General features: G+C 41.5%; 1 protein-coding gene and 1 pseudogene across 1 annotated transcript in view; one reads left to right on the top strand and one right to left on the bottom strand.

Annotated features, from left to right (window-relative positions):
* LOC140493446 (mucin-6-like) overlaps positions 1-27,022 on the top strand; it is a 266,402-nt gene that overhangs the window by 121,175 nt on the left and 118,205 nt on the right. The window contains exons 18-19 of the mRNA XM_072591885.1: positions 21,956-22,094; positions 26,835-26,939. Of these exons, the coding sequence (XP_072447986.1) occupies positions 21,956-22,094; positions 26,835-26,939 (244 nt within the window). The remainder of the gene's footprint in view (positions 1-21,955; positions 22,095-26,834; positions 26,940-27,022) is intronic.
* LOC140493857 (uncharacterized) lies at positions 3,983-8,099 on the bottom strand (annotated as a pseudogene).

The following is a 27,022-nucleotide window of genomic DNA, read 5'->3' on the forward strand; positions in this document are numbered from 1 at the left end:
GAGGATAACCAAGGAAAGAGTCAGGTCCATTAGGGACTATGGGGGAAGTCTGGGTATAGAGCCAGAGGACTTTGGTAGGATATCAAACAAATATTTCACAATTGTCTACGTTCAAAAGGTGGAGGATTTAGGTACAGAATTTGAGAAGAGGGGATATGAGGAGGAAGTGAGGAGGTATTGGAGGGTTTGTCAGACTTAAACATGGATATATCCCCATATCAGGATGATTTTTATCTCAGGCTGCTGTGGGAAGCTAGGAAGGAACTTAAAGGAGCTCTGGCTCAAATTTTGAATTAATCTCTGGCCACAGGGGAGATGCCAGAGGATTGAAAATAATTAAGCTGGTTCCACTTTTCAAGAAAAGAGGTAGGGATAAACCAAGGAGTTACAGACCACTGAGTCTCTCATTAGTAGTAGAGAAACTATTGGAGAAAATTTAGTTGGAGAGGATTAATCTCTTGGTAAGATAAGGTTTGATCAGGAGTAGTCAGCATGGCTTTGTCAAAGGGAGGTCATACCTAACTGAAATAACTGCACAGAGGCCAGTATTCTACACCAAGCCACCCTTTATTTATTTCTGCACAGGACATTGGCTGTGGCTGGCTGACCAGCCAGCCTGGGGTCAGTGCCTGAACTGAAGAGTTTTTAAGTCCCCGTTGATCGACCAAGATTAAGAACCCCAATCAAGGACCTCGTAGTCAACAAGGTCCAGCTGGTTCCAGTCACTACACTAACAAATTTGATGCTATTTGAGGATGTGATCAGGTCTGTAGATAAGAGTAATGCAGTTGATATGGTTATTGTTGTGACTCAGGCTAAACCTCCCATGCTAATTTAAACCTGCAATACAGAAATGATATCTGTGAAAATTCGATAGGCAAAGAACTATCCCAAAAGTCACCATTTAAAGTAAAAAGTAACAACTTTATTTTTTAAAAGTCTAACAGAGAATAAGTAATTACCAACTATTTAAAACTCATTTATCTAAACATATCTTTTACCTTACCCTCTACAATGCTGGTCTGATAAAATCTCCGATTAAGATTTACAGAAAAATTCAAATTTCAAAACCATCCAGCTGTCGAATCTTCTCTTTGTATCTTCCTCTGTCTTTTTCTTCTTAGGGATTTCTGTTTCACAGGTCATTGATAGATAAAGGTACTTTTAAGAGAGCTATTCTCTGGGCAGTCTTCATACGTTGGTGGCTTGACAGTTCTCCTCCAGCTGTTCAATTTACCCCGGTTTTATACCCCAAAGTATCGGATCATTTCATTGGTTTTAATATTGTCAAAATACTAAATTCAAACTTGATTGGAGTTTAGTATCTTGGAGTATAATTTAAACTGATTGGCTGTATTTTAATTTTTTTTATCTCATAGCAACCCAGGTACTGCTAGCTGCTGGACCAAATTTTACATTGTAAATTTTCCAGCACTCTGTATGTTTGCTAAGTCCTTCGACTCTCTTGAAGGTACAGTACCTCTTACACCTTCATAACATTGCAGTGATTTCAGCATATCCTTTGACAAGGTGACACATGGGATATTGTTAAAGAAGGTAAGAGCACATGGAATCCTGCGTAACTTGGCAAGATCTTCCAAGATTCTTTAGACTCTAAAACAGTTCCAATGATCAAAAGGTAACCCCACTATTTGGAAAGGGATGTTGACTGTGCTTTTGACACTTGAGGCAGTTTCTATGTAAGTTTGTTTTACTCAGTTCAATACTAGACGAACAAAAGGAACAGAGTTGACTTACAATTCAATGTAATTGTATTCACAAAATACACTAAAGACTTAAAAGGGAATGTCTTAATATTATCTAAAATCCTGCTCTTTCATGATAAAACTCCCAATTCTTACATTAATTACCAATCACAACGTTAAATCTCTGTTGCAAGTCTAAACTACAACTGGTTACCAGACTAAGACCAGTACTATCTATGCAGCCAAACATGGCCAGGCTGTAATGAACATGGTGGAGATTGACATTGTACATGATAAGCTTCTCTTTCTCTCCATGTGGTCAGAGCTCTTTGATGCAAAAATGGCTGCCAAGTATCCCCTCTTATCTGTCCCTGCTGCATTCTTACAGAATAGAACATAGAACATAGAACAGTACAGCACAGAACAGGCCCTTCAGCCCACAATGTTGTGCTGACCACTGATCCTCATGTATGCACCCTCAAATTTCTGTGACTGTCCCCAATGACTTTGCTTCCACAACTGCTGCTGGCAACGCATTCCATGCTGTCACAACTCTCTGTGTAATGTTCTTTGGCCTTATACCAAATGATCTCCCAGGTCAAGGCCATGGTATTTAATGGGGTAGTTACCCTCAGTATCCATCTTCTGACACTTCATTTCTGTACATGGTCATGGCGAGAACCTGGGATGCCAGCAAGTCTGCTCACCATACTCCAATACAGAAACCAGCATCATTTTTCATGGCAAATCCAGGATTGTCCTTGTATGCCTTTATTTTGAGTGGATGTTTTGCGCTTGACCTTTCATGAAAGTCCCATTAGGTCTGGCTGATCAAAGGTTGCCCGTTCAAAGGACAGCTGGAACTGACAACCAGAGCTACAAATCTTTTCACAAGCGTTGCCCATTCTACTTTGGGCCTAGCCATTCTAGCCACATTCGCTCCTCTTGATCTAAAGCAGCATTAGTGAAATAGGATTACACACCTCTTAAACAAAAACAGAAACCTCTGGAAAAACTCAACAGGTCTGGCAACATCTATGGAGAGAAAGCAAAGTTAATATTTCAGGTCCAGTGACCCTTCTTCATTACAGGTGCTGCCAGACCCGCTGAGTTTTCCAGCAATTTCTGCTTTTGATTCTCATTTCCAGTATCTGCAGTTCTTTAGCTTTTTTTGTTTAATGTCACACAACTCAGACCTTGCTTTCCCACCAGCTGGTAGCTGGGTCCCAAGCTGATAGCCTCAACTCTCTAAGATGACAAAGTATGCAACATTTGAAAATATAGAAGTAAGTACGAACAAACAAAGAAGGACAAGCAGTGTTGGTGAATAGTACATTGTCAGTAGAAAATCAGAAAGTGCAGATTGGCATATTTTAAGTACGAGGTAAAAACAATGACTGCAGATGCTGGAAACCAGATTCTGGAATAGAGTGGTGCTGGAAAAGCACAGCAGTTCAGGCAGCATCCAAGGAGCAGGACCCCTATTTGTCTATGAGCAGTCTTCTCTGTCCTCATCAGCTCAACATAGTTTTGACATTCATTTGGTGGGAGAGTTCCTTTTTCCACCAGCTGAGCTTCACTGTGCAAACAGTTATGCAAACCAGAGTAAACAGGATGGAAAGGACAGACAGTTGTGATAAGATCTTAATGCACCGATGAACCTGTATGTTTGTACCGCAGTCCCAAAAATATCCCACCAAGTGCTGGCCTTAATCTCCTAGATTTCTTGTTTAATTTCTCTAGCTGCTGCACGACTTACTCTGTGGGCATTGGCCACTTGAGTCCAAATCTGTTGTTATTGCTTTGGCAAGAGATTTATCCTAGTGTCATATCTTGCAAAATACTCCACCAGGGTCTGCGGGCATTCCTAACTCGCATTGAATGGGGTCCTTTCTCTTTGGTATATGTCAGTCAATTTAATTAGGCCAATCCTGACCAGTATTTACAGTCAAATACAAAAGGAGGTGTTGGTGCAATTTCATGTAATACCACGTAGTGGTACTCCTGGAGTGAGGTAGCAATGCAGCACTCCCCCTTCCCTTAGTGTATGACCCTCGTAACATCATTGATGAGGCTGCAGGTTCTATAGTACAATTTAAATCTGTACTTGTCTGAAAATCAGACAAGGTATGTTCATTTGGATAAACTGGGTTATGGACATAGCATTATATTGTCTGTCTGCTGCCATTTGTTCAGTTTGGTGCCTACAAGTCTGTCTTCCTTCTGGATATCATAATCCAACCACGTCCCTTCTCAGATGATGCCTATGTTCTCTATTATTTTGTCATAATCCTTTCTGGACCTCTGACAGGAGGCAAAGTCTGTTTTGGTAAACTGTTGTGACTGTATTCATCATGAAGTGGTGAAGGCAGATGCAATTCTCTTTCTGTAGAATCACTAGGAGAAGACAGGTTGATAAGTCCATTCCAGCACTCTTGCGTTTGAAGGACCATTTTGGATTTTTTTGTGTTTTCTTGACTGCTCCTGACAGCATCAGAACAAAACATGATAGTGAGGTAGAGGTGTACTTCTTTGTTGCAACAACAGGAATTCTGGCAGTTTTTATGTGACCTAATTTTACACAAATAGATGGTTTGTTGGTACTTTGAGAGGTTTTGAAAGTCTCACCAGATGTCTCACCAGATTTGGACAGTTCTTCTGGGGCATTTTCTTCAGAAATAGCAGCAAATTCTGGAGATATTATAACAGGTCATCTGCATTTCTCAGACTAACTTTCTGAACTGACATTCCATTTTCCTCCTTTGATGATACTGTTTTTTTTCTTTATTAATGGATTGAGAATGTAAACTAGAACTTCTAGCAAGTGCAGTGGTAACATGTTGTCCTGAGCTCCTTTTATGCATATGGAGGAAGACTGATCCAGACTTCATTTTCCTTTCTGAAATACACTAGGTTCTTCTGCTTGCTAGCAACTTGGATTGGCCATTGTCACTGTCAGCTAGCAATTTCAAATGTCTTATGTCTGGGTGATGGGATAGGAATGGATCGTCCTTTAGCACTTTTATCAAAATGTGTCCCTTAGTGAAAAGTAGTTAACTGTCTTGTCATGCTGGTCAGAGGTTCTTCTAATGTATCAGTCTGCTCTGCTGACTCTTTTGAAGTGTCAGAAACTGGGGCAACATTATAAGAGGCTGATTGCTGACCCAGTATTTCAATTTCTGGTATGATTCCAAGCATGACAAATGCTTCACTTTCTAAAGACTTTTAGGGAGAATTTTATAGATTGCTATTCTAACCTTTGGTATAAAGTCTCTTGTAGTTTCATTTGAAGGCTTAAGCTGAGATTCAGACTTATATAGAATTGGAATCTTTGTCGGACTTTCTGGACTCTTGGTGACATCTTTGGTTGACAATGATGAATTGGCATCAGTGAATGCTGAGGGTCTTGTAGCTGGTTAGTTGACAACAGGCATCTTATCTTGCCTACCAGCAAGTGTGCATTCGGTCACATAAGCAGACTTAGTTGATGCTAATACATTCTGTTACTCAGAAGGTGCAGGCACAGTGAAATTATTGGCCTGTGGACATTGTACAAACATACTTTTCAAAGTCATATAGGATGATAAGATAATGGTACTCTCTGTTGTCTTAGTATATTGAGCATTCTGGAAATCCAATGTTTAATCAGACTGTTCAGAGCTATTTGTTTCAGTTTTCAGCCATTGATTGCCATTGTGTCCGAATGTTTTTGATGATCTTTGTCAGTTACATTAGATGACTGAGTAATGGCAGACCTTTTTTGCTACAAGACTGCTGCCTGCATCTTTAGAAATGCTTGTTTCATCTGAGGTCTGATTCAGTTTTCCTGCTATTCTTTAATTGGGTTGTAACATGGTGCTGAAGCTTGACATTCCATAAGAACCTGTCTGATGCATATCATTGTATATATTGTCTGGTGGTTCTTCGACAATTGTGTTTGCCATTAACACATGATTGTCCATATTTGCCACTAAATATTTATTCATTTCTTTTACAAACATCTTCAGCTATATTTATTTTGCCCTCAGATTTGGTATCAGTTTCTTTATCTGTCTCAGTAAAGAAACTTTACTCGTCTGAGTTGCCAGATTCCATTGTCTGTACATTTTGAGAAATGGATGGATCTATTGATAGCTCCTCTTCTCCTTTTTAAACAATAGCTCTTTTTGTATTATTGTTGTCCTGGAGCGTTTATTTTTTTTTCAACAATGTCTTCATGACTACATTCAAATCCAATACCAGCTGAACCTTAATCATCAGCTGGTATAGATGATATTTTAGTAGCAGAAGTGTTACCTGCAGCATTAGCACTTAGGCATATATCCACTGATCTTCAATGAGAATCTTGATTTTCTATTTTAGTCAAAGGCAGAGGAGTCTTTCTATTGGTTTTTCTTTTTGGTACCACTACACACCAGGTGACTCCACTCTTTGTCTGCTGAATCCTATCCTGTTTTGTTCAGTATATTTGACACAATCATCTGAAAAAAACGTAAGATGTCTGTCGAGTTGATGCTTGCTATGCTAAATCTTTGAAAAACTCTACAAAACAAATTGCAGGTGCTCATCTTTTTTTGGCAGATTTGAAAACAAAGTATTAGATTCATCTATTGAGCAATAGCACTTGCACTGCTCAGATCTTTATTGGTTTACCAGTGGGGTTGCAGTAGCACTTGTAGGTTTTTCTTCTATCTCTAAACTTGAAGTAACCTTTGTTTTTCTTCACCAGAGTTATATTTGCACAAATATGAGATTGTCTTTGCTGAATGGATCCACCTTGAAAAATGGCCTGGGAGAATCCTATGCTAGTGTCCAAGGTGTATACTTCCCATACACTAAACTTCCTAGGAGACTTTATATCACAAGACTCCTTCGACACAAATTTTTGATGAGAATAGTGTGCTGGGTAAAATTCACATTTATTGCTGATTACTAGAACTAGTTCTTGTAGGGGGGTCAAGACGATTAGCACACTATAGTTTTCTGTGTTTCCATGTAGTTTCTTACAACACATTCTGATTGCTCAGCCATCTCTGATATAAGCTTCTTGCATATTTTTATGCTCTAGAATAATTTTCTTAATTTCCACTGTCCCAAACAAAATGTTGGGCTTGAACTGAATTTGTCTTAAGTCGTTGTTGCTACTCTGACGTTATTTAAGATCATCAACCTTAGTTTGGTTCACAATAATGGCATCAACCTGTTCGAAAATCAGGGTCTGCCATGGTTCTTCCTCTCTGGTGTCCTGCTTAGCCAATTTATCTGCCCTTTATTTCCAGTTAGAGAAGATTTATGTTGTCTGCTGACTTTAACAATTCTGCATTCCTATTGTTAAGCAGTTTGGAATATGCATTTTTACAGGGTTGCAGATGGTAGGGGATTCCCATCCACCAACACCAAAACCTCTGGCTTCCCACAGTAGCAAGTCAAGAGTCAAGTCAAAAATATCTTTATTTGTCATTTCTACCATATACACCTGATACAGTTAAAACGAGACAGTATTCCTCCAAGGTCAAGATGCTACACTGACAGCACAAACTACACAATCATACACACTGCGGCATGAAGTGCATAAGAAGTGCAAAATATGCAAGACAGCACAGTCAAGACAATGGTGTACAAATTACAGTGTAATAAAAATTGATAATTAATAAAACGTTTTTTGAGCAGCAATTTGAGTTTCAGACGGAATAGAGTTAAGGAGCCTTATGGCTCGGGGTAACAAACTGTAGCACAGTCTAGCCATGAGAGACCGAACACGCCAGCATCTTCTGCCAGATGGCAGGAAGGAGAAGAGTTTGAGTGAGGGGTGTGCAGGTCTTTCACAATTCTGTCAGCCTTCTGGATACAGCATGTGGTGTAAGTGTCTGTAATGGAGGGAAGATAAACCCCGATGATCCTCTCAGCTGTCCTCACTGTCCGTTGTAGGGTCTTACAATCCGAGATGATGCAGTTCCCAAACCAAGCAGTGATGCAGCAGCTCAGGGTACTCTCAATGAACCCTCTGTAGAATGTAGTGAGGATGGGGGCTGGGAGGTGGATTTTCTTCAATGCACACAGGAAATAGAGATGCTGCTGGGCTTCCTTGGCTAAGGAGCTCATGTTGAGGGATCAAGCAAGACTCTCTGCCAAGCAGACACCAAGAAAGTTGGTGCTGTTCACAATCTCCATGGGGAAGCCATCGATGTCCAACGGAGAGTGGTCGCTCCATGCATCCCTGAAGTCAACAACCATCTCTTTAGTGTTGTCCACATTCAGGGACAGGGCGTTGGCTCTGCACCAGACAGTTAGCCACTGCACCTCCTCTCTGTATGCTGACTCGTCGTTCATGCTGATAAGACCCACTACCATCATATCATCAATGAACTTGATGATGTGATTCAGCCTGTGCATTACTGTATAGTCGTGTGTCAGCAGAGTGAACAGCAGCAGAGGACACAGCCCTGAGGGGCCCTGTCCTCAGTGTGATAGTGTTGGAGATGTTGTTCCCAATCCAAACTGACTGAGGTCTTCCAGTCAGGAAGTCCAGGATGCAGTTACAAAGTATCTAGATCCAGCAGACTCAACTTTCCAACAGGTGGTGAGGAATGATAGTGTTAAATGCAGAACTGAGTTCTATGAACAGTAATCTGATGTCGGTATCCTTCTTCTCCAGGTGGGTGAGGGCCAGATGGAGGGCGGTGGAAATGGTATCATCTTTTGAGCAGGAAGCCAGTTAACTGTTCCACCCTACACGCTCTCTGAATGTACATTTGTCAATGTTAACCTGGATGACTGACTGCATAAGTCACGGCTGCTAGTTCAACAGCCTGGATACTCATTTTGTTGGGGACCTTTAATGCTAATTCCACCAGGGATTTGTCTCAGTGGTTTGCCATATGCACTCTGCATTCTGTTTCCCTGTGCCCATCTTTCACCTTACAGTACCCAATCACAAAAATTTTAAATGGCTGTGTATCAACTTTCCAAATTTCCTTCGGTTCTTATTGGTCATGTTTTGGCATGAATGGTCCCTTGATATCATTCATTGTTCCTGCCTGGTGCTCATGAGTTTCTCTTCTGTCACTCAAGTTGTTAGCTAGGAAAGTGGACACTTTGGTATCATCTAATGAAATGTCACAGGGTGCATCTGGGTGCAGCGTGCAATGCACTTTTGTTCAGCAGTACTTGTTTGGCCGTATGTTTGGTGAGAATTGTTAGGGTTTTGATTCCAGTTATATAGATAAAGTGCTGCACCTCCCAGAAAAATGTGTGGTATTTCTCACGCACTGAGAAATCCTGCTGCATTGTGTATTTGAGTTGGGAGGTGTAGGAGGCCGAATCACCTCTGGTGTTCCTGTAAGAGTACAGTTGTGAGTGTAGTGTCTGTGCATTCCATTCCTAGTTCCAATAGGAGTTTTGGTATGTACCTGTACACGGAACCTTTGCTACGGCCTGTTTAAATTTGAGACAGCTTTTATATGCTATTTGGTCCATTCCCAGAGTACATTGTTTTAACTGGTTTGATCGGGGGGAGGCTTTGGCGGCGAAACCATTTATATGGTTCTGACAATATCCCACTAGGCCTAAAAAAGAACATGGGGGTGATGATAAGTGTGCTGTAGACTCATTGTACTTCTTTTCTATCTTGCATTTCTCCTTGGTCACAGTGGTGCCCAGATAAGAGACCTATGGCTTCATAATCTGAGCTTTCTTAGAGTTCATGTTTAACTGTGATGAGGTGAATGGGATTAGCAGTTTATTAAGTAGTTAGAGGTGCTCTGATTTAGTATCAGTCTGTTGGTGTAGGCCATCTATGTATTGAATCAGGCATTCAGATTATGAAAAACATTCTAACCCCTTGCCAGCTGTTGATGAAAAACAGAGGGACAATTTTGGAAGCCGTGGGTCAAATAAGTCCATGTATATAGTTGACCCTGGAATGTGAGCACAAATTTTACTGGTAACACTTGCTGAGGTGGATAGCCTAAAATCTATTTCCCTTCAGAACCATCTGGTTTCCTGACCGACGAGATTGGAGAATTTTTGGCAAAGCCTACTGGGTACAGGACTCCCTGTTGTAGGAGTCTCTTTATAACCTTGGCAAATTTCCCCTCAGCCTGTTTGGGGAACCCATATTGCTTCTGACATTTCAGGTCAGGTCCATCTCTAGCTACCTCCTCAATCATTCTACTGCGGTCATGGTTGTGGTCTGCGAAGGCTTGACTGGGCCTTGGAATGATCCCCTGTGCCTGTGGGTCACCAGTCATTTCCACAGGCTTAAATCACACTTCTCCCAGGGTGTAAATCATGTCTACATATGTTCTCGTGGAGACTTCTAATGTGGCCTCATCCATATTGTGCATCTGCCATATGCAGCATTTCATAGGGACAAGCGATAGATTGCATTTTCAAATGAAATCCAAACCCAGGATGTATTTCCACATCTGGGTGGAGGTCAACTAATATGGCTGGATGATAGAAGGTAGTATTGCCCAGCGTGAATTTTAATATGTCACTTCTAATATTTCCTGTAGTACCTTGTGAATCTGCTTAGGATGATCTTTTTGAGTGTGTGCCAGTACCAATCAATATCTCAGGATAGGTTCAGGATTGTATGAGAACCCCTGGTGTCCTGTAAAAATTCAATATGCCAGCCTCCAAACTATTTTTTTTCCCAAAGAGTGAGCTATAGTATCCCATCTGGCTCTGCATATCCATTTCAGCGAGTCCTGACAACATCATGCCGTAAACATGCTGTCCTACCAGGGCGGGGGAATAGATTGGAGCTGTCTCCAGAATTTCCAACTGGAGTCTTCACCACTTGTCTCATGGATTCCTCCAGTAGCATAGTGGAGTACCTCTAGCTTGCTCACTGTGCTTGTGAGCTGGACACTCTGCACTCGTTGGAATAATGATCTATCAGGCTACCTTTGTCGCACCTCCCTGTGACGGTTAGTCCAAACTTTTCTCTGCTGAGTTGTGACGGGGATGGAACACCTCTAGCTGCCCTCTGTAATTCCACGTACCCCTTCATTCCTCCATACCAGGCCAGGGTTGGAATTTATTGACTGGGTTCATCTTTCCAGCCCTGCTGGACATGGTTCTTTCTAACCCTTAGACTTCTTTTCTCACATGTTGACCATTCTCTGGATGGGGTCAAAATTACCACAAGCCTTCCTACTGTGTTCAGTAACCTATGAGGTTCGGGTCCTCGTCCAATTGGCCCTATTCTGTAGCCGTAGGTTCTGTCCAGCTGCCTGAATTGCCAAATGCAGTCAAATATTCCCCTTTCTTTTGCTGGCATTTATTTAGCCTGTCTGCGGTTAGAATTGCAATTTAATGTCTACGAGTTCCCCGCCACCCACATTTTGTGGATGGGACAAAGTGGAGAGGATTGTAGGATTCATGCATGTTAATATCATCTTGATTTCCTCGGGGTCTTCCAGCCTGTGCAAAATTCTGTGTTGGCAGGAGTTGCCAAAGAATGCATAGTGGTCTGAGGTAGATTCAAAGGTGGGGTTTTTTTTTGGCTCTCTCTACCAGTTGTGCTATCATGAATGGGCCAGTGTATTCACACCCCCTTGCCTACCTGGTGATTATTAGGTTCATCAGGGGTGGAAGAGGCTCTATAGTTCTCTAGGGCTCAGGTTCTTTGGTGAGGGGAAGCAGGACTGTGGTTTTGGGGGGTGCTAGGGAGTAGCAGGTTCCATTCTTTGTGTTTCGCTGTGCACTAGCATGCTTCCTTCTCTATATCCCCCCAGTTCACCTTTTCCTCTTCTGTCCCTGCAGCCCTAAAGGCAAACATTATCCTTTTGACCACAAATTGAGACTTTATTAAGCTTGCGCTAGTGATCTGTGGCTTTTTGCTTGGCATAGAGCTATAACCAACACCTACATACTACTGTCTTTCTGAACAAGCTCAGTCATGGCTTTTTGGCCTGCATCATGATCCCGATTACATACTGTTCCCCTCGTAGGCCTTCTCTTCCTGGGCCTGAAACTACCAATGTGTAGCAAATTCACCTGATTCCTTTGTTTCTGCTCTTGAATTTTGACCTGTATGTGCTCAATTCTGTTCTTTGAGTTCCCTAGCTCTTCTTTAAACTTTACATTTTCAACTTCTCTCACTCTTACATGCTCTATGCAGCAGGCTATCTCTATAGCCTTACTTCATTTGATGATGCACTTACTTAACTCTTTATGTGCCCCTTCTCAATAACTTTGCCCTTTGGATCCTATAAATAAGTTCGATACCCAAAGGGAGGGCCTCAACCGGGACCTTGGGTTCATGTCACATTACAGGTGACCACCATTGCACTATACACACACATAGATACTCCTACACACACACACACACTCTCTCACACACACACACAGGCACTCCTATATACACGGACACACATACACACAGACGCACACACAGACACCCACACACACCCTTACATACACACACTCCCACACTCACACATGCAGCCCCTCACAGACCTAAGACACTCGCACTCACTACACACACACATACACTTTCTCACACTCACAACCCCCAACCCAGACAGACACACACATACAAACAGACAAAGGCCCACATGCACACATATATTTTGTGGGGTGAATTTGTACTTACTGGGTTACATTGCACTTTGCTCAAAAACTGCATGAATTCATGTAAAACTCTGTTATCTCACTTTTTAGATTAGAATCAATCTAAACATCTTGGCATAGACAGAGAACACAGGGGGCCAACACCTTCAACATATTGTCTAGCTATCACCATTGTTAACAGCTAACCCGAGAATGCAACTTTTTAAAAAAAAGTTTTGTGATTTACACATGAAAGAAGTGAAACTATCACAGTATTCTAACAAATGAAAGGCTTAACAGACAATCAGTTTTTCAATGTGTAATTTTAGTTACTTCACACTGTAAATTTTTGCTCTAAATTCTGTGTGTTAGGATTGAGCCCTCCACTACCACCTGATGAAGGAGCGTCACTCCGAAAGCTAGTGTGCTTCGAATTAAACCTGTTGGACTATAACCTGGTGTTGTGTGATTTTTAACTTTGTACACCCCAGTCCAACACCGGCATCTCCAAATCATAAATAATCCTAATTTAGTGGAGTAATCAGCCCACTTGAGCCACTAAATATATTTCTTTAGATTTTGTCCTACTGTGAGGAGTCTGCCATAGAGTAAGCTAGATGGATGAACCCTAGAGGAACAGGAGAGAAAAAACATTGGCAGACTGCAGTTCATCTAAGGTTCATCTATCTGGCTTACTCTAAATCCCCACCCCATCCCTCTTAGTCCAAAGTACAAGACGTAAATGGCTGTTCCCCCTTAAGCTTGACTTGCAGAGTTTTTCTTCCTCCTTGTCTAGTGTAGCTTCAAAACTCTGCTATTTTATTCATCTCCTTCCATAGATCTGGCATGTAATCCAATTACTGGTCTCTACCCTCAAGTTCACACACTTGAATTCTAGCCATCACATAGGTAAGCTGATCTCTTAATTCAGGCTCAGGTTGGATGTTAATGAATACAAGGCAAGTGGGATTCAATTTCAAGAAGCTGAAACGTTTTATTGGAACCCACCCAGAGATGCCATTGTTCTCCATACTTTGAACACTTCAGTTTCTACATAAACTTGTTTTACTCATGATTTGGAGATGCTGGTGTTGGACTGGGGTGTACAAAGTTAAAAATCACACAACAACAGGTTATAGTCCAACAGGTTTACTTGGAAGCACATTAGCTTTCGGAGCGACACTCCTTCACACCACCTGATGAAGGAATGTCACTTCAAAAGCTAGTGTGCTTCCAAGTAAACCTGTTGGACTATAACCTGATGTTGTGTGATTTTTAACTTTGTTTTACTCAGGTATTGTACTTGTGAGACAAATAAATGGGACAGAGTCAACTTACAATTCAATACAATTTTATTCACAAAATGCACTAAAGATACAAAAGGGTTTGTATGGCTGAATATTGTCTAAAACCCTGTTCTTTAGCAATAAAACTCCCAATTCTTACATTAATTACTCTACCAGTTGCAACATTAAATCTATGTCATAATCCTTATCTAAATTACCACTGGCTACCAGATAAGCATCAGGGACCACCCTTGCAGTTAACTGGCCAGGCTGTGTAGTCAGCTGTGATGACATTTTTTATTCATTTGTAGGACGTGAGCATTGCTGGCTAGTCAGCATTTATTTCTTGACAGTAGTTGCCCTTGATAAGCCAGTGGTGAACTGCCTTTTGGAACTACTGCAGTCCATATGCTGCAGATAGACCCATAATGCTTATAGGAAGAGAGTCCAGGATTTTGACCCAGCAACAGTGAAGGATCAGCAATACATTTCCAAGTCAGAATGGTGATTGGCTGAAAGGGGAATTTGCAGGTGGTGTTTTTCACATTTTTGCTGCTCTTATCCTTCCTTGATGTAACACTCAATCAGATGCTGTCTAGATGTCAAGGGCGGTCACCCTCTTGAGTCCAGCCTTTTTGTCCATGTTTACACCAACACGATAATGAGGTCAGGAGCTCAGTGGTCCTGAAAGAATCCAACTGAATATCAGTGAGCAGGTTATTCCAATGTAGCTGCTGCTTGATTGAACTGTTTACAACACTTTTGATTTCTTGTCTGATAATTGAGATTAGTTAGAGTGGTAATTGAATGGACTGAAATTGACCTGCCTTTTGTGCACAGGACATACCTAGAAAATAGTTCACATTTCTAGGTAGATGCTAATGTTCACAACCTCCCCTCAAATGTCAAGTTCTTCATTCCAGGATGATTTGTTTAAACCTCCTTTGGACCCCCTCCAATGCCAGCACATCCTTTCTTAGATACTTGACCCCAAAAAACACAATATTCCAAATGTGATCTGGCCAAAATCTTAAACAACCTCAAAAATATATCCCTGCTCTTGTATTCTAACCCTCTTGAAATGAATGCTAACATTGTATTTGCCTTCCTAACTGCCAATGGACCTGCATGTTAACCTTAAGACTATCCTGAACGAGGACTGATAAGTCCCTTGGTGCTTCAGATTTCCAAAGCCTTGCCCATTTAGAAAATAATACCACTATTCTTCCTACCAAAGTACAAAATTCACACTTTCCCACACTATATTTCATCTACCGCTTCTTGCCCACTCTCTTAACCTGTGAAAGTCCTTCTGCAGCCTCCTCATTTCATCAACACTACCTGTCCCTTCACCTATCTTTCTGTCATCTGCAAATTTATCAACAATGTTGTCAAACCTTTTGTCCAGATCATTAATATATAATGTGAATAGTTGTTCTCCCAACATTGACTCCGGCAGAATTCCACTCATCACAGGCTGCTATCCTGTATCTCTTTATCCCTACTGTCTGCTTTCCAAAGGGAACCCCACATATCATTGCAAAAGAAAGGGTTCAAGTATACATTTTGGGTTCTCTATGGAATATTTGTGGAGTCTTCTCCTCCAGTGAGTTGTGAAATTGCCCACCATCATTCACGATTAAATGTGACTGGATTGTAAAGGCTGGATTTGGTTCTGGAATCAACAAGAACAAAGAACAAAAAGAAATGCAACACAGGAACAGGCCCTTTGGCCCTGCAAGCCTGTGCTGATTGTCATGCCGTAACCTAGTCTCAAAAACAAACCTTCTGCCCTTATTTGGACCATATCCCACTATTTCCTCCCTTTTCATGTAACCTACCAGATGCCTCTTAAATGTCACTGACATGCCTGTTCTACCACACAGCGCCTTCTAGGCTCTTTCCACTCTCTACATGAAAAACTCCACTCGCCCATCTCCCTTAAACTCCACCCCTGAACCTGTGTCCCCTTGTAATGAAACTTCAACCCTGGAAAAAAAAACCTCTGACTATCCGTCCTAACCATGCCTATCATAATTTTGTAGACCTCTATCAGGCTCCCCTCAACCACCATCTTTTCAGTGAAAACAAACCTAGTCTTTTTAAGCTTTCCTCATAGATAATGCCCTTGAGACTAGGCAACATCCTGTGCACTCTCTCCAAATCTTCAATGTCTTTCTGATATTGTGGTGACCAAAACTATACACAATACTCTAAATGCAGCCTTACAAGGGTTTTATATATCTGCAACATGGTTTGCCTCTCCTTATACTCGATGGCCTGGCCAATGAAGGAAAACATGTTTTCTTTATCACCTTGGCCACCTGTTTGTCCACTTTTAGGAAACTGTGGATGTGCGTGCCCAGATCCTTATGTATGTTAATGTTTCTAAGGGTTCTGCCATTTACAGTATAATTCACAGCTAAATTTGATGCCCAAAATGCATCACCTTACATTTGGCTGGATTAAACTCCACCTGCCATTTCTGTGCCCAATCTGTTTATCATTTTCTGCATGTGCTGCCTGGTATGCAAATAGTCTTGTATCTTCACCAGGCTGACACTTCATTTCCGGTTATGCCTCGTGCAGTTCTTGTCCTCCTGCACTCTTCACTGAACAAGGGTTCACCCCCTGTCCTGCAAGTAATTTGCACAATGAGGTTATAGATTCTGTTGCTGCTGATGGGTATCCATGAGGTACTGTGACTTAGTTTTGAGTGACTGGTTCTTTTCAAAGTGCATTCCATTTAACACAGCGGTCATTGTCATACAATACGATGGATAGTATCCTTACTATGAATCCATGTCTTCATCTTCACAAGGACTGTGCTGTGTTTACTCCTGTCAATACCATCATAGACAGATGATAGGAGCCACTGAAGGTAGAATGGTGAGGACAAAGTCAAATACTTTCCACCCTCTTCTTGGTTCCCTTGCCATCTGCCACGTCTCATTGAGCAACTGTGCCCTTTTGAGGATCGACTAATCAGTAGTGGTGCTACCAGATCACTCTTGGTGACAATATCAATGTCCTTCAACCAGATGATATTTTGCACCCCTGATGCATTCAACATGGAGGAGAATTGATTCATTCAACAAGAAATTTCCATGCCCATAAATGTTTGATCTAAGGTTGTGGAAGCAAGGATCAGACTGTGCTCTACGGGATTACAAGGTAGCCAAGAAGAAACTGAAGGACAGACTTAGGAGATCTTAAAGAGAATGTGAGAAAAGCCTTGGCGGGTAGGATTAAGGAAAACCCCAAGGCATTCTATACTTATGTGAAGAACAAGAGGATGGCCAGAGTGAGGGTAGGGCTGATCAGGGACAGTGGAAGAAACTTGTACCTGGAGCCAGAGGAGGTGGGAGAGGTCCTTAATGAATACTTTGCTTTAGTATTCATTACTGAGAACGACCTTAATGTTTGTGAGAAGATCGTGAAACAGGCTGATAAGCTCGATCAGGTTGATGTTAAGAAGGAGGATGTGTTGGAAATTTTGAAAAACATGGGAATAGTTAAGACCCCTGGGCCAAACTGGATATCCCCAAGGTTACTATGGGAAGTGAGGGAAGAAATTACTGCACCTTTGGCGATGGTCTTTGTTTCCTCACTGTCCAGTGGAGAGGATTCTGAGAGAAAGGATTTATGATTATTTGCAAAGCATAGTTTGATTAGAGATACTCAATGTGGCTTTATGAGGGGCAGGTCATGCCTCATAAGCCTTAATGAATTATTTGAGGATATGACAAAACAGATTGATGAAGGTAGAGCAGTGGATGTGATGATATGGATTTTAGCAAGGCTTTTGATCAGGCTCATTTAGAAAGTAAGGAGGCATGGCATTCAGGGAAATTTGGCTGTTTGGATACAGAATTGGCTGGCCCATTAAAGATGGTAGTCAATGGAAAGTATTCAACCTGGTGCTCAGTGACCAGTGGTGTTCCGCAAGGATCAGTTCTGGGACCTCTGCTCTTTGTGATTTTTATAAATAACTTGGATGAGGACGTAGAAGGGTAGGTTAGTAAGTTTGCCGATGAAACCAAGGTTGATAGAGTTGTGGATAGTGTGGAGGGCTGTTGTAGGTTACAACGGGACATTGACAGGATGCTGAGCTGGGCTGAGAAGCGGCAGATGGAGTTCAATCTGGAAAAGTGTGAAGTGATTCATTTTGGAAGGTCGAATTTGAATGCAGATTACAAGGTTAAAGGTAGGATTGTTGGCAGTGTAGAGGAACAGAGGGATCTTGGGGTCTACATCCATAGATCCCTCAAAATTGCCCCCCAAGTTGATAGGGTTGTTAAGAAGGTGTATGGTGTGTTGACTTTCATTAGCAAGGGGATTGAGTTTAAGAGCCACGAGGATATGCTACAGCTGTATGGAGCCCTGGTTAGTCCACACTTAGAATATTGTGCTCAGTTCTGGTTGCCTCATTATTGGAAAGATATGGAAGCCTTAGAGAGAGTGCAAAGGAGATTTACCAGGTGCTGCCTAGACTGGAGGGCATGTCTTATGAAGAAAGATTGAGGGAATAAGTAGAAGAATCCCTACAGTTTGCAAACAGGCTATTAGGCCCAACAAGTCCACATTGACCCTATATAGAGTATCCCCCCCAGATCAATTCCCCTACCTGATTACTTTACACATACCCTGACTAATGCACCTAACCTATTCACTATGAACACTATGGGCAATTTCGCATGGCCAGTTCACTAAACCTGAACATCTGAAAGTGGGAAGAAACCTGAGCACCCAGAGGAAACCCACACAGATGCAGGAAGAATGTGCAAACCCCTCACAGACAGCCACCCAAGATTGGAATTGAACCAGGGTCTCCAGCACTACAAGGCAGCAGTGCTCACCACTGAGCCACTGTGCTGCCCAAGTGAGCTCGAGCTTTTCTCATTGGAGTGAAGAAGAATGAGGTGACTTGATAGAGGTGTACAAGATGATGAGAGACATAGATAGAGTGGAAAGCCAAAGACTTTTTTCCCCAGGTAGAAATGGGTAAGGTGAGGAGGCATAATTTTAAGGTGATTGGAGGAAGGTTTAGGCGCGATGTCAGAGGTAGGTTCTTTACACAGAGAGTGGTGGATGCATGGAATGCACTGCCAGCAATGGTAGTAGAGTCAGATACATTAGGGGCATTTAAGCAGCTCTTGCATAGGCACATGGATGACAGTACAATGAAGGATGTGTAGGGTTAATTTGATCTGAGAATAGGATAAAAGGTCTGCACAACATTGAGGGCTGAAGGGCCTATACTGTGATGTACTGTTCTACAATCTGTGTAATGTTAAGAAACTTAATGTAGTCCAGACCCAATGTTGAAGAGTTGCAGGGTCAAATTTTTGTAACTACATATCACTTCAGGTGGGTCTGTCTTATCATTGAGACAGTTTATACTCTGGAAATTGTAATTGTGGTATCCAGAACAACAACATTCTCAAGGAATTTGCAGATGACAGTAAGCAGGGTAGCAGTGTGTGCTGTGAGGAGGATGCTAAGAGGCTGCAGGGTGACTTGAACAGACTGGCTGAGTGGGCAAATACTTGGCAAATGCAATATGATGCAAATAACTGTGAGGATATCCACTTTGGTGGCATAAACAGGAAGGCAGATTATTATTTGCATGATGGCAGTTAAGGAAAAGCTGAGGTGCAACAAAACCTGGGTGTCATGGTGGAACAGTCACTAAAGGTTGGCATGTGGGTGCAACAGGCAGCGAGGAGAGCTAATGGCATGCTGGTCTTCATAGCGAGAGGATTTGGGCATCGAAGTAAGGATGTCTTGCTGCAGTTATACAAGACCATGGCAAGGCCACACCTTCATTATTGTGGCCAGTTTTGGTCTACTAGTCTGAGGATGAACATTCTTGCTATTGAGGGAGTCCAGTGAAGGTTCACCAGACTCCTGGATGGCAGGGCTTCTACTCACTGGAATTTAGAAGAATGAGGGGGAATCTCATAGAAACATGTAAAATCCGATGGGACTAGACAAGCTAGACGTGGGAAAGTCCAGACCTAGGAATCACAGTCTAAGAATAAAGGGTAAGCCATTCAGGCTGAGATGAGGGAGACGGCTTGACTCACAGAGTTGTCAACCTGTGGAATTCTCTTCCACAGGAAGCTGTTGGGGCCAGTTCATTAGATATAGTCAAGAAGGAACTGGGCGTGGTCCCTGCAGCTAAAGGGATCAAGGGACATGGAGAGAAAGCTGGAATGGGATACTGAGATTGCATGATCAGCCACGATCATACTGAATGGTAGTGAAGGCTCGAAGAGCCGAATTTCAGACCTATTTTCTATGTTTCAATGCTTCTATGAATCAAACCCTGCGAACAATTTTAGGTTGTTGCTTCACTAATCTGTGAGTCAGCTCTCCCAATTTTGGCACAAGTCCCAGGATACTAGTGAGAAATATTTTACAGCTTCAACAGGCCTGTGTATATGTGGTCCATTATTGTTTCCAATATTCCCATAAATTCCAATTATTGATGTGTTGTTTTTTAAATTTCATCATGGATGAGAGCATCACTGGCTAGGCCAGTATTTATTACCCATTAGTCATTGCCAAGAGGACCACGTTGTTGTGGATCTAAAGTCACATGTAGACCAGAGCAGGACATTAGTGAACCAAGTGGGTTTTTCCAACAATCAGTAATAGATTTAAGGTCATATTAACACTTAACTCCAGATTGTCAGTGAATTCAAGTTCCACCGTCTACCATGGCAGGATTCAAACCTGGGTCCCCAGAACATTGCCTGGGTCTCTGGTTTAACAGTACCACTAGGCCATTGCCACCCCCAAACCATTTCATTTTGTTACATTCATTTCATCTGACTTTATAGTCATTTGATACAGCTTGTTCAACCATTTCAGAGGGGATGTAAGAATCTTCCATGGTGTTATGCATCTGGAATCACATTGTTTGCCTGACTAAATGAAGGTGGTTGGTTTTCCTTTCCAAAAGGACATTAGAGATGCCAAAAAGGGTGGTTTTATGACAAACAAAAATTGTTTAATAGTCACAATTAGACTATCTTCTAATTCCAGATTTATCAATTGAATTAAATTACACCATTTGCTGCATTGAGCTTTCATCTCCCCACATACTCAGAACATTTGCTCATGTCTTTCGATTACTATTCCAGTGACAATACAACTATGTCACTAGCTTCTCCACACTTCTAACATTTTGTGTGGTTAATGTGAATGCAAGGGAAAGATTGCAGAAATGTTTGCAAGAATGTTTCTACTTGTGAGGAACATCAGTTATGAGATTAGATTGAATAGGTTGGTACTGTTCTCTTGGAGAGAAAAAAGCTAAGAGGAGATCTGATAGAAGATTTCAAAATTATGAGTGGGCTGGGTAGAGCAGACAGGGAAAAACTGTTCCTGCTCATAAAAGGAACAAGAACAAGAAGGTATAGGGTAAAAGAAGCAACGGTGAAGCAAGGATAAATATTTTCACTCAACAAATAGTTAAGATGCACTGCCTGGAAGTGTGTTGCAAGCAGTTTCAATTGAGACATTCAGGAGGGCATTGGATGATCATTTGGTTAGGAGTAATGTGCAAGAAAATGGGGGGAAAGCAGGAAATAGGCACAAGGTAATGATGGAGTGGCTGGGGGGAAGGTAGCTGAGAGTGCAGTAGGTGGGAGGAGGTGTGGGTGAAAGTGATAGGTCAGAAAGGAGGATGGAGCGGATAGCTGAGAAGGAAGATTGACAGATGGAACAGGTCATGAGGATGGTGCTGAGCGCTTCAGAGAACATCTCTGGGACACCTGCACCAATCAACACCACCGCCCTGTGGCTGAACATTTCAACTTCCCTCCCACTCTGCTGAGGACATACAGGTCCTGAGACTCCTCCATCGCCACACCCTTACCACCTGGCGCCTGGAGGAAGAATGCCTCATCTTCCACCTTGGGACCCTTCAACCCCATGGCATCAATATGGACTTGACCAGTTTTGTCATTTCCTTCCTCCCATCTTACCTTCCAGCTCAGCACTGTCCTCATGAGCTGTCCCATTTGTCAAACTTCCTTCCCACCTATCCACTTCACTCTCCTCTCCAACCTATCACCTTCACCCCCAACTCCATCCACCTGTTGCACTCTCAGCTACCTCCCATTTATCTCTCCACCCTCGAGGCTCCCCACCTTATTCCTGATGAAGGGCTTTTGTCCGAAATGTCGATTTTCTTGCTGCTCAGATGCTGCCTGAGCTGCTGTGCTTTTCCAGCACCACACTCTTGACTCTGATCTGCAGCATCTTCAGTGCTCACTTTCGACAAGGCAATGATTTTCATGTAATGAGACAGTTGAGGGATGATGGACTAAATAGTCTCCTTTTGTGCCATAAAACTTAACTGATTCTGTAACAGTTCTTTTCTTTCTACAGTTTGTGTTCTGTAGGCCGGTGGAACTGTACTAGTGAGCCATGTACAGGGAGCTGCTCAATTGAAGGAGGATCATTTGTCACTTCATTTGATTTGCGGAGTTACAGATTCCATGGTACATGCAAGTACCTGCTGGTCAAAGTAAGTCATTGATAGTCATATTCTAAAAGGTTCCGATAATATGGAAACTTCCTTTTCCTGTATTATTACTACCTAAGAGTCCTCCTTCTACCCCACAGTTGAGTGTAGGCATTTTATATGGTGCCAAAACATTTTCACTGCTTCTCTGTAACAGGAAACTGACTGATATTTGAGAATACCTCTTTTTTTCATCCTCTGAAGTCTTCTTTAAATTCACCTCCATGCTCAAAACTACTGTAGCTTCAAAGCAATGGGAACTCATCACCATATTTTGAAAATTCTATTCGGTTTCTGATATATTTATACCCTTCTTTAAAGTTGTTATTTTTCTCTAATGCTGCACTCACTCTTCATGTAGTAAAGCATTGCAGTTAATCAAGTCTAGAAAGTTTAGATACTGGTTGGCAGATTTAAACTTTAGGGTCTCTGAAATGTAGCCAGAAATCTTGAAGGAGTTTAAATGAATAAAACAATGCAGATAACCACATTATCCAGTTGGTGTTATCCTGCTGTTTAGGACTGTCATGTGGAAGATTATCTGGAGTCAAGTAAGAAAAATCCCACTTTCAGTTTGGAGAAGCAGTATTGTTCTTACTACTGGCCACCTTGGCATAGTCACAAATGCCTTTGTGTGCAGTTTGTGGCAGCCATTAAACACATGTTTTGAAACATCAAGTGAGGGATGCAGCTGAATTTGTGGATTTTAAGAGTTGTGGTAAAGCCAGGTGTTGAAATAAACAGGAAGAAAGAAACAAGTAAAACAAAAGTGATTTATAACTTTGAATCACAGGTGAAAATGCCTGTGTATTTTCCACTCACTGCTCTATAGGGGGAGGTATGAGTCAGAATTGGAGGTTTTTCCACTCACTGGGAAAACTATGAAATAACTATACAATTAAATAAAATGACACTGCAACTTAGAGTAGAAACCTTGCTATCAGTACTGAGAAAGAGTGCTACAAATTATGTTACAACATTGATTTCATGGAGGACCAGAAATAAAACAGACAGCAAAGATTTTACAGGCTTCGGAAACACATTTGGAAACCTGTTACTAAACTAGAACTTGGGGAGTAAGAGACTGTGTGTGACCACACTGATATATCAAACTGAATCCTATGAATTTGGATAACTAAAAGGTGATTTCATCAGAGATAGCATTGCCTTAGGCATCAGCTATCCTGCTGTGAGTGCACATCTACTGAAAGAGGAGAAACTTACTTTCAGGAAAGCTATTGATATGTACAGAAACTCTGAGATTGTCAATGATCAGCTAGAGTGAATTAATGGGAGAATAGCTTGGCATCATGCTAGGGGACAGGCTGAAGGAAAACAACACACTAGAAGAAAGAAAGAAATATTTGGAAAAGACCAAGCAGAAAGTTTAAATCTAGCGGGCAAAGGAAGCATACCCAGTTTAGGGAAAGTAGAGCTCTAACTGTAAGAAGCTAAATTACTTTCCATGCATAAGTTTAGCTAGAAAGAAGCAATGCAAACATGTAGTGATGTTTGTTGGAGAGATGTCAACCAGTGAGTCTGACGAATCACTTGACATATTTGGAGTGATAATTAGTGTAGTAGCTTGTTTGCTGGAGTAATATGCCCTCTACTCTGCTGTGAATAACTTTGCAAGCGGTCTGTGGCAGCCATTAAAAGATTAGTAAAGATATTGAGGTTCTATTTGAGAATATGAAGGGAAATTATACATTAGATATCGACAACAGAGATCAAATGAAACTTTGAAGAGTATATACAGTGCAAGGGCATTCTTAAGGGAGAAATCTGGAAGTCGAAGGGAAGATATGAGATAGCCTTGGCAGATAGGGTTAACGATAATCCAAAGAGATTCTACAAGTACATTAAGAGCAAATCTGCAATGATAGAGAGAGAGAGTAGGACTCCTTAACAAACAACAAGGTCATCTTTGCGTTGAACTAAAGGAAATCAGAGAGATATTAAGTGAATATTTCACATCCGTTTCTGCAGCTTATGTATGCCCCTCTGTAACCTGCAACATCCTTCAGTACTATCCACAACTCCACCAATGTTAGTGTCACCCACAAAGTTACTAGCCCATCCTTCTACCCCCTCATCCAGGTCATTTATAAAAATGACAAACAGCAGTGGACCCAAAACAGATCCTTGCAGTACACCACTAGTAACTGAACTGATGACATTCCTGATGAAGGGCTTATGCCTGAAACGTTGACTCTCTAGCTCCTCAGGTGCTGCCTGACCTGCTGTGCTTTTCCAGCAACACACTCTCAACTAGTAACTGAACTCCCTCTGTCTTCTTTCAGCTAGCCAATGTCTGATCCAAACCGCTAAGTCACCCTCAATGCCGTGTCTCCATATTTTCTTTCAATAGCTTACCATGAGGAATGTTTCCAAATGCCTTACTGAAATCCATATACACCACGTCAACTGCTTTACCCTTAAACCTCATTGAGATGGTGACCAAACAGGTGGTTGTGAGGCACGACCTACCCTTCACACGACTGTGTTGACTATTCCTAATCAACTTATTCCTCTTTAGATGATTATAAATCCTATCTCTTATATCCTTTCCCAACACTTTACCCACAACTGAAGTAAGGCTCACTGGTCCGTCATTACCATGGTGACTCTACTTCTCTTGAACAAGGGGACAACCTTTGCTATCCTCCAGTCTTCTGGAACTATTCCTGTAGACAATGATGACATAAAGGTCAAAGCCAAAGGCTCTGCAACTTCCTCCCTAGCTTCCTTGAAAATTCTAGGATAAATCCCATCCAGTCGAAGGGACTTACCTATTTCACACTTTCCAGAATTGCTAACACCTCCTCCTTGCAAACCTCAATTCTATCTAGTCTAGTAGCCTGTATATCAGTATTCTCCTCAACAACATTGTCTTTTTCCAGTGTGAACACTGACGAAAAATATTAGTTTAGCGCTTCTCCTATCTCCTTGGGCTCCACGCACAGCTTCACACTACTATTCTTGATTGCCCCAATTCTTTCTCTAGTCATTCTTTTATTCCTGAAAAACCCATACAACATTTTAGGGTTTTCCTTGACCCTACCTGCCAATGATTTGTCATGTCCCCTCCTGGCTCTTCTTAGCTCTCTCTTTAGGTCTTTCCTGGCTAATTTGTAACTCTCAAGCACCCTAATTGAGCCTTTATGTCTCATCCTGATGTAAGCCTTCTTTTATTGGAAGGACATTATTACACTGGAGAGGATTCTGAAAAGATTTACAAGAATGTTGCCGGGGATGGAGGGTTTGCATTATAAAAATAGGCTGGATAGACTGGGGCTTTTTTCACTGGAACATAGCACATTGAAGGGTGACTTCATAGATGTTTACACATATTCATGAGGGTCATAAGTCAGATGAATAACAACGGTCTTTTCCCTAGAATGGGGGAGTTCAAAACTAGGGGGCATAATTTTAAAGTGAGAGGAGAAAGGTTTAGAAAGGACATGAGGGACAGCATTTTTACAGAGACTGGTTAGTGTGTGGAATGAACTGCCAGAAAAAGTGTTGGATGCTTGTATTGTTACAATGTATAAAAGACATTTGGGTAAGTGCATGAATAGGAAGGTTTAGAGGGCCAAATGCAAGCAGGTCAACCAGTTTAGTTTGGGAATATGGTCAGCGTGGGCTAGTTGGACTGAAGGGTCTGTTTCCATGCTGCACGACTCAATGACTCTTATCACTAGAAGTAGTTCTCAGTGGTGATCTGCTATTTAATTTTCATTAGTGGACCAAGCAGGATCATCAATATTAGCACTACTTGGATGGTGGTGTGCCTACCTAACTCAAGTATCAGATTGCTAAACTGCAGATGGTCCTGATGATTCCCAACTTCCACCAACGTACATGTTACTTTGTAGCCCCTCTGCCCTATATAGATATTTACTGTCTTGCCCAAATGCCACATTTACAATTATCAGTCATTAGCTATGATACAACTGATGAGCACAAGCATGTATGAGAGAACAGTCTGAGCCATCAGTGTCAGATTATTGTAGGCCAGAGAGTTTCTTCCCAATGACTAACTTACTCTTGTACAGTAAATTTGCAAAATAATTTGATCCTTGCATCTGGGCCCAAAAAAAAGAGTTTGAGTTTAGAACGTTGGAGAATTGAATAGTGCATCTGAGAACAGTAAATATTTCTTTGTTTTCGGTTTTGTTTTACAGTTTAATGCAGTCAAATGTCATTCAAGGGACTCAAAAGTCTCTTGAGAATTTCTTTCTCTTCTTAACCTTTCACGGTGGGATAACTTGGGTCAGGCTTTTTTTAAAAATTGATGCAATAAGTGTTGAACTCATTTCAATCTTTGAATGGCCTTGCCTAATTTTAGGGCACAGAAAAGGTTTTCTAGTAATAATAGATGACTTGTTGTGGTTTCACAGGTATGCTGACCTTAACCTGTAAAATCAGTAGAGAACAAACTCTGAGCACTGAAAAGAGGTGGTACTGAAGGCCCAAGTCCCAGTGGATCTTTACCCCTTAATATTAAGATTTCAAAACAAGAGAGCCACCAAGTGAAAAAAATTGAACTGAGCCAAAACTCCAATTTCTGTATGACAAAACACTTGATTTTATTAGTCACTAGCTAGTTGTTCACACTTGCATTGAATAAAATCCAGAAGTGATTCCCATATCTCATGGTGAATCATAAATAATTCCCTTAAGATATAATAAAAAAGAAATGCGTTGTATTGTTGTTTATTCATCACATTTATTGTGCAGAGTCCAAAGATTCCTGAAAATGGCTTCTTAACAGCAACCTTTAAACAGTGTGGTAGAAGAAGTTCAGAAACCTGCTTGACAGCCATAACCTATATCAATGATAAGGTAAGAAATAAACCCATGAGGCACAAGTTGCCAAGTCAGAATTCTTCAGAATATTTGTACCTGTTTTAGGCTAGAGCACCAGC

Source organism: Chiloscyllium punctatum, chromosome 22, assembly GCF_047496795.1.
Source record: "Chiloscyllium punctatum isolate Juve2018m chromosome 22, sChiPun1.3, whole genome shotgun sequence".
Classification (NCBI taxonomy): Eukaryota; Metazoa; Chordata; class Chondrichthyes; order Orectolobiformes; family Hemiscylliidae; genus Chiloscyllium; species Chiloscyllium punctatum.